We start from the raw sequence: 9159 nt of genomic DNA on the forward strand, positions 1-9159 counted from the left end.
GTGTGTGTGTGTGTGTGTGTGTGTGTGTGTGTGTGTGCAGATGAGGAGTATTTGCACAAAACCAGCGATGGGAACGTTTTTCTCCACAACGCTGTGACTGATAAGATGTCGCTGTATTTGAACAGCTCAGCTTTTGTAAAAAAAATATTTATTTTTTCAATTCTTTTTTAGATTTTTACATGAACGGTGTTTTATTCATCTGAACAGAAATCTTAAACTATCACTTTTCAGGAAAAAGTGGGCGCCATCGGTTACTGGTTGTCAGGAGATCATAAATATGTTGCTTTTGAAAGCAACTACACAAAGGTGAATGCTGGCTTTATTTGTGCAATCATTCGTTTAAAGTGATTTTATAGTAAAAATCTATCGATATAACGTGGAAAAACAAGTTTTGTGTTTGAAATCCCCACAGAAATGGAGACATTCATACACAGCCTCATATTCCATCTATGATGTGAAAAATTCGTAAGTACAAGTGTGCAAGGGTGCATGGGAGTTTCCCCAGTCTACATGTGTTTTGTGGACTTGGAGAAGGCGTTCGACTCAGTTTTGTCCCTGGACTATAAGTTCTGCAAAACAGCTGGGAGTGAGCTCCAAAAAGTGTCTTTGGAAATCTACTCTAAAAACAGTGGTGTCAATCTTCAGCCCAAGGGTCACTATCCTGCATGTTTTTGTTTTTTTTTTGTTTTGTTTTTATGCTCCAATACATCTGATTCAGTGATAAACTATTCAAATTATGCAGAAGCCTGTTTATCACCCGTTCACGTAAAACTAATGTGTGGAGCTGAGAAACGTTTAAAACGTGCAGGACTGTGGTCCTCGATGTCTGGTGTTTGACACCTGTGCTGTTTACCTGACCTTCAGTCTCATCAGGTACTTATCTGTTGAAATGTAATAGCATTTGTAAAAAAAAAATAAAAGTAAACAAACCCAATCCACAATTCAAAGGAGCCAAATGGTTCAATGCTAATGTACCAGACACCCTGGGTCACTCAGGCCCAGTTTTTTTTTTAATTTTATTTTCTGGCAACCCAGTCTGGCATGAAAATCACGATGGATTTAACAAACACGGTATTTTACATGTAAACAGGTCTGTTATGTTGGATTTTTAAAATCAACATTGGAAGAAAAGGCTAACGCTTTTCAGAGATTGCTCATGTGTAAACAAGGCCTCAGAGATAAACCAGTGAGATCCTTGTGGTTTGAGAGTATAGAGAGACTTGATTACAGTACTGGTGCCTTAGCCAATCAGGGAGCTCAAACACAGTGCAGGTTTGTAAACAGACTGGTTTTGTTTATTTGCAGTGTCATGCTTTGAGAAACTCTCTAAAGTTGATAACTCTGAGTTTGAGTCTTAAATTATCCTCTGATTTGTGTTGATTTAAAATAAATATGTTAATTTACAATTTTGCACTACGAATATTTGGTCAAAATCAATGCTTGTGGTTTGTTTAAGTACNGCCTACAGTAATTGTGCAGTCTTTGTTTTACAGTTGAAGTAATTTTTTATCAAATAATGTCTAATGTTATAGGTAAATGTGGATCCCTTTATTATTTTATGTCTTTATAATCATGTGTTCAGACTGCTACACTTCTCTCTAATTTAGGCTGGATCAAATCTTACCAGAGTGAAGTTGATTGTGGTTGATACCATAAATCCATCTCTCCGCGCTCAGGTTATTCCTCCTGTAGCCGTCACCTTAGGGTCTGTTTATCATTTAGCTTCCATCATTATTTAATCACACATTTAAAAGCAGAAACTGAAGCCCTGTCTTTCTGATCTGACCCATCTGAAGACTTTGTCACTTTCTGTTGTCTCTCCTCAGTGATCACATTTTGTGCTCAGTGACCTGGGTAACGGATGAGCGCCTCGCAGTGCAGTGGCTCACAAGGAAACAGAATCAGGCCGTCGTGCAGATCTATGACTTTGATGGAAGCAAGTGGAAAGAAGGACAGGTAGATGTTCCTTCTTTGGTTACTCACTTTGCTTTAAGAAACCATCTCTTGTTGTTTCCAAATTAAAACTTTGACAATATAAATTRGTTAGTTGATGCTAAATAAATTCATTTGTGTTTCACAGAAATTTGAGCAAACAAGCAAAACAGGTTGGATTGGTCATGTAAGTTTCCAAAAAATCTTATAGTTTATCACCCATTTTGTTTTAATGACTCTAACATAATACTTATATTTGCAGTATGTGCCCTTGCCTCTTTTCTTTGCTGAAGATAAGCTCAGTTTCTACAAAATCATGAGTGACTCCCATGGCTACAAACATATACATCATGTTAAAAATGTGAGTGTATTTATTAAAAGTATTAATTTTTAGGGGAATATATTAAAATTCCTTGGTCGTTGTTCTTTGATGAATTAAACTAGGCTTTTTCTTCAGGGCAGTGCAACACCTATAACCTCTGGCAAGTGGGAAGTTATTTACATCTCAAAGTTAACAAAGGATGCCATGTAAGGGATAAACTAAACATTTGTGGAAAACAACAGAAAATGTAAAAGTATATAAAAAAATCTAAACATGAACCTTTTTTTACAGATATTTTGTAAGCAATCAGCACCAGGGAGTACCTGTCAAAAGAAATCTTTACAAGTGAGTATTTGTTTTGTTAATGCAACAACTAGACCACCACATTTAATGTTCTTTTTTTTTGTTTCTTTTTGACATTTTCATGTTTATACATCTGTTTTTAATAATCTCAGAAGTTGAGGTCAGAGGTTTGCATACACTCAGCACAAGCTTGTTGTAGTCCTTGTGTTTTTTAATGATTTATTTGAATTCTTTTTGTTTTCCATTTTTAAATGATTTTGCAATTTACAAATTCAATATTTTTGAAACAAGAATGGGATGCACAAAACTGACTTTATTGTGATTTTTTCCCCTAATTGACACAGGGTTAAAATGACACATACACTCTCAAATATTCAGTATAATGTACATACAGCTCACTATTTAGTTAAATGTCCCTTAGTGAGTTGTAAACTCAACCGCATGTTTTTTTCCCAGTAATCAATACATTTCTTGCATAGATCTGGTTGGGTATTTGACTACTTCTCTTGGTAGCGAGTATTTAGATTGGTTGGTTTTCTGGCAAAGACCCCTTTTAAACAAAGTGCACAAATTTTTACCAGGTTTGAGATCAGAACTTTAAGAATGCCTTTCCAGAATCTCAATGTTAGACAGCTTTTTCCAATCAGAAACTGGTTTTGCTGCGTGTTTGAGATGCTGGTATGCATTATGTCCAAGTTGAGTCCAAGTTGAAGAATTTGGACTTCCTTCTTTGTTGTTCCATCTATTTTGTGCAGTGCCCAAGTACCACAGCATGAGTTTACTACCACCTTGCTTGACAGCTGATACAATGATATTTGGTTTAAAAGCCTCATCTTGACTTCCTCAAACACACTTCTTGTCATTGCTGCCAAATAACTCCATGTTTGTCTTGTCTGACCATAAAACTTTTCTCCAGAAAAATAAGGCTTGTCACTGTAGTTATACTGTAATTATACACCCAACTTCTTGTTTTTAAAATGGATCCTATTTGTAAGCTATTTTACGACAAAGTATTAGGGTCACACAACTAGACTTCATCTTTTTTAAATTACTACATTAAAGTCATAATATGRGAAAAAAAGTTGTAATATTACTAGAACCTGCGGTGGACAGCTTTGCGTGTCACTATAGTCCACAATTACTTTTGGATCACTGTTAGTGTAATATGCATCCATCCACATTATGTGGTGACTAAATTTGTCAATTCCATCATTAGTTAAAATACGACTTCAGTTTATCATATGAATCCATATAGTTGTTTGCAGAATTGATTCAAAGTTCTGCCACTGATAAGCTGATGTTGATGTGTTCAGAGAACAAATATTTCTTTCCCTAATACAAAAGTATAACTTCACAAGATGTTCAACATTCCTCATTTTACTGCGGTGGGAAGACTGCTTTTATTCTTGTAATATTACAGCTTTATTCTCTGAATATTTTACTTTTATCTTAGGATGTTATGACTTTATTCTTATTTTTCTTATTATTATTATTATTATTATTATTGTTGTTGTTGTATTTTTTGTATTTTCAGCAGCTCTGTGTGCTTTGTAGTACATTCTGGTTTTGTTTACAAAAGATCTTTCAAAACCTGAAGAAAGAAAAAGCTTAAATTAGCAAAGAAAGCTGATGTTTAATTTATACTTTATTCATATTTTGTTCATTGTCATTTTATCCAACTTGGATCACTAGACTTAAAAAAAATACCGCCCTTAATATTGTTGTCATTTATTTGCAGAACATTTATCACATCGGTGAGTCTTCCATCCGTTGTACAGTATTTTACTTTTGGACCAACAGGAAACCAATTTGTGAGTCTCTATGTATTTTTTTATTTACTGATCTCATCCGTCTTTATCCCTAAACTCTAAAGAAAAATGCAAAATTTCATGATGTTTTCATAAATTTCTTGTGGTGCTGAATTTTTAAAAGTAATTACATAAACATAAACTATTTTTGTTCATCAAATCATCAATAACATACCCTACTCTTTTTTACAGGCCTATGTTTCAGACTTCAACATTTTTTATCACTCCAATATCACGGCTGAAGCTGTGCAGTTGACACACAATGGGAAGAAGAATGAGATTTTTAATGGTATCCCTGACTGGATGTATGAGGGTGAGGAATGTTTACTGTGTACTCCGTGCTCAAAGACAAAATGTTGTTACTAAGTCTTTTTCCCCAACTTTTAGAGGAAGTGTTGGTATCGAACGAAGCGATATGGTGGTCCACAACAGGAAAACACTTGGCCTATGCAGAATTTAATGACACAGAAGTTCATAAAGTGGAGTTCTCTTGGTATGGATCTGAGCAATATCCTGAAACAGTGGCTATTCCATACGCAAAGGTTGGGTCATAATATGTTAAGCAATGTTTTAATCAAGAGTAACATTAAATAAAGTTAAAACAACAGTAAATGTATATTTAAAACACAGTTCTGTAGAAATGTTATAAACAATAAATATCTTACCTGTTGTAGATAGCTCATTGAACAGTTCTGACCAGATTGCTAAGCTAGCAGCTAGCCTGAGCAGATTAAAGCAAAGTGTTGCCATTTCAAAACAAATACAGTTAAAAGGTTTGGAGTTGTTCGTTCAAATGCCATTGTTTTCGTTATTTATTTAGGAAGAAACATTTTAATATCCCTATTAGAAGTGGCACCAGAAGTGCAACAGCTTACTGCTGCTTGCAAATAACCAAAGAATACGTAAATAACCACCTAATGCTAAACTGAAAAGTCATTTACTTTGGTTTTGGACCACTTGAACTAACCATTAGCTCATCAGAATTCAACTTTATTTCTTCAAGCTAACATGTTCAAAGACCGATCTACAACGGATCAGATAGATTTGTTCAAAACGTTTCCACAAAACTCTGCTTTAAAACTCCCAAAGTGCCACAATGGTTGTTTTGCCTCGTTAGTATTTTAAATGTACAAATCATTTATAACTTTTTTCTTTAAAGTGATCCAGGATTACTTGTAACATTAGACATTATTTGATAAAAATTTACTTCAACTTTAAAACAAAGTCTGTAAAAAGGCTGTAGGCTGTTTAGTNATCTTATAGCGTGGCATTAATACTCTGTTGAACTGTGTGACTTTAGTATTTCAGGCAGAAAAACAGATGATTCAAATCAGTCATCCAAACCTACAAACTAATATGACAATTTTTACCACAATGACTGGTTGCAAACTTGACTGTGACTTTTGTGAGATTTTTTTGTTTGTTGTTTTTGTTTGTTTTCATCAGGTTAATGATTGGAAGCAGCCCGTCAGCCCCTCAGTGCCTCACCTGTGACTTGCATGAGGACAGGTGTCAGTACAACTCAGCTTACTTAAGCAATGACGCCTCTTTCTACCAAATGGACTGCTATGGTCAGTTACCTTTCCACATGTTTATGAGCAATAACTCAACCATGTAGGGAACATCTGTGCACAATGATCTGAGTTTAGACAGCCCTCTTTCCACCTTTCACACACCACATCCTGAAATGTCATTTCTGTTTTTACTTTTACAAGGACCTGGATTGCCCCTCCACACCCTCGTGGATAACAGGGGCTCAGGTGCAGGTTTGTGTTGTTTTTACTTTTTTTTCTTTTTTAAAATACAAATTTGCCCATTTAATTTGGTGCTATATTTGCAGGTCACTATTTGCCAACAGTAACAAGAATTCGAGTAAAGTTTGACTAATACAAACTTCTTTATTGTGAAAAACTGGTAATTTTAATTATGCATTTTTTAGAGCTCTCAGTTCTGGAAGACAACAAAGATTTGGAAAATATTCTCTCTGAGTTCCAAATGCCAACAATGAAATATGGCACCTTGAAGATTGCAGGATTTGGTGAGACTATATTTATTGCCTCTTCGAAAGGACTGAAGTAATACACCACTGGTCAAAAGTTTTAGAACACCATCATTTTTCCAGTTTTTTAATTTGAATTTCAAGCAGCTCAAGACAAATGAACAACTTGGAAGGGTACAAAGGTAACAGCTGATCTGCCAGAGGTATAAAATATAAGGTTACCCAAAACTGAAAGTCGAGGTGTCTGTGAGTCCAGTTTCCTTCACCATCACAATGAGTTCAGATCTGGTGGAAACTGACAGGAAGAGGTGTGGCAGACTCAGAGGCAAAGGTGTAAAACAACAACTGCAAATACTTTGTTACTTAAGTAGACATTTTACTTGAGTAATTATAGTTTAGCCATCTTTTTAGTCCTGCTCCTTACCTTTTTAAATGCAATTATCTGTTTACTGAATTTGAAATCTGCAGTTCAACATGCAGAGCTTATGTACGGTTTCTCCGTGTGTGACAACTATTAAACATGGAGGAAAAAGTGTGATGATCTGCTGTCCTGACAAGGATGGGTCTGCCACACCTCTTCCCATCAGAGTTCCCTCCAGTTTTTGTGTGTATTGTGATGTTGAAGCAAACTGGACTCAGACACACTGACTTTCAGTTTTTGGTAACCTCACAGTTTTTTTTTAAACCTCTGGCAGTTCAGCACTTATCTTTGTACGCTTTCAAACTGTTCATTGGACTTGAGCTGCTTGAATTTCAATTAAAAAATCGGAAAAATTAGGGTGATCTAAAATTTTTGACCGGTAGTGCATGATCTTCTTCTTTAAAGGGGGGGGGGAGGGGTTGCGTGTGCACTATGATGCAGCTTACTTGGCATCTGAAAATACATTTCCTCAAAGGCATTTTTAATCTCAAAAGAGCTTCACTGAGTGAGAACTAACGTTGAGAGCAGCGCAGACAGTTAAGTTTCACTTTCACTTTCATCCGAGAGCCTGCAGGAGTCATGGGCGGGGTGTGTGTGTGTGTGTGTGTGGGGGGGGGGGTGCGCTCTGCCATAAGGAAGTTCAGCTTAAAGACATGTCCCAGTGGCATTTCTGGTCCCCAAAGGCGTTTCTGGTCCCCACCTGTCGTTTTGCTCCTCCACATGGCTGCCGAAAAACGCTGCAGGATTTCTCAAACATGCATGAATGAGTCAGAGCAAGGCTTTGGGCGTGTTTTTTATGAGGGTATAACATTATAACATGATCAAAAAAGTTGATTTTACATGATATTRCCCCTTTAAAAGCTGTAGGGTGCAACAAAAAAATCCAGAAACAATCTATAATGTCGTGTCTTCAAAAATAAATACTATATCTTTACCCTAAAACTGTCTATTTCAGCTAAGTTTTATTTTTCTCTACTTTTGACCTACACATTTGCAGTTTGCAGATATATTCTCCTCAATAAACTTAATAAAGTTGTCCAAAAAATTCTTCTTATTGGATAAAACTGTAGAGTTCTATGGAACTATTTATATCTTACATGTAGCTCTTGGGACATCTTCCATTTGGTGACATAGAGGTGAACTCTGATCAGACTGATCACCAAAACATAAGTGGATTTCTGCCATCGTAAATACCATCAGTCTCAAAGGTTTTGTGGCTACTCTTGTGCACTTGAAGTACAATAGCCAGTTGTCAATATTAGTGTTTGCTAATAATTGTAGAATTCTATATAAATATCTCTTTAATGCAAAAGTGACATTGATATAGAGGTGCATTAAAAGTCATTTGTGTGAGCTGCTCAGAGTTTTAAGATAGCAGAAATCCACTTTGTTTAGACCTTCTCAGACATCCAAATCTGATTTTATGACTTAGCTACAATTAAATTATAACTACATTCAACCCTTTTCTTTGAACCAACAGAGCTTTGGTATGAAATGATGCTACCACCAAATTTCAAAAAATCCAAAAAATATCCTCTTCTCATTGATGTGTAAGTAAACATCACTCAGAGTTTTAGACCCTAAAATGGAAGCAAATGTCATGATTTACGGCGAGTCTGTCCCTTTGCAGGTATGGCGGCCCTTGTAGTCAGAATGTGAACTATCAGTACAAGTTGAATTGGGCCACGTACCTTTCCAGCTCACATGGCATCATCGTTGCCAGCTTTGATGGAAGGGGAAGTGGTTACCAAGGCGACGAAATACTGCACGCCATCTACAAGCGTCTGGGGACATTTGAAGTGGAAGATCAGATAGCAGCTGTGAGGTGACAAAGAGGAACTTTTTATCCACTTTTACTTTCTTAACTGTATACAACCGCACCATTGTGTCAGTGTAAATGTGTTGTTGTTTTTTTTTTACTGTAATTTGATTTGTTACAGGAAATTCATAGACATGGGTTTTATTGACAAAGATCGAATTGCAATATGGGGTTGGGTAAGTTCCCTTTGTTTTGAAGTTTTGTGTGTGTGTGTGTGTGTGTGTGTATGTGGGAGCAGGTGTTCCCTACTATGTTAGGACCATTTTTGGTATACACACCTACTTGTGGGGACCAACTACTACTTATGGTGACCTAAACCCATAGTTCTCATCAGGGGAAATGCTGTTGGTGGGTCGGACGTTGGTTGGTTGGTTAGGTTTAGGGTAAAGGGTCAAGATTAGGCTGTAGAAATTAATGGAAGTCAATTGAGTGTCTCCATAAAGATACAGCGGGTAAAATAAATGTTGAACACGTCACCATTTTTCTCAGTAAATATATTACTAGAGGTGCTAATGACATGAAATTTTCACCAGATGTTGGTAACAACCCAAGTGA

General features: G+C 36.2%; 1 protein-coding gene across 1 annotated transcript in view; it reads left to right on the plus strand.

The window, feature by feature from the left end:
- Positions 1 to 1607: 1607 nt before the first annotated feature.
- Positions 1608 to 9159, plus strand: part of fap (fibroblast activation protein, alpha) — a gene marked incomplete at its 5' end in the record, with an annotated part of 10606 nt that continues 3054 nt past the window's right edge. Inside the window, 12 exon segments of the mRNA XM_014001509.1 lie at positions 1608 to 1705; positions 1827 to 1956; positions 2081 to 2119; positions 2195 to 2293; positions 2390 to 2460; positions 2546 to 2599; positions 5812 to 5936; positions 6081 to 6131; positions 6305 to 6403; positions 8266 to 8335; positions 8416 to 8610; positions 8726 to 8780. Coding sequence (XP_013856963.1) covers positions 1608 to 1705; positions 1827 to 1956; positions 2081 to 2119; positions 2195 to 2293; positions 2390 to 2460; positions 2546 to 2599; positions 5812 to 5936; positions 6081 to 6131; positions 6305 to 6403; positions 8266 to 8335; positions 8416 to 8610; positions 8726 to 8780 — 1086 coding nt within the window.

This window comes from Austrofundulus limnaeus, unplaced genomic scaffold (genome assembly GCF_001266775.1).
Source record: "Austrofundulus limnaeus strain Quisiro unplaced genomic scaffold, Austrofundulus_limnaeus-1.0 Scaffold9, whole genome shotgun sequence".
Taxonomy (NCBI): Eukaryota; Metazoa; Chordata; class Actinopteri; order Cyprinodontiformes; family Rivulidae; genus Austrofundulus; species Austrofundulus limnaeus.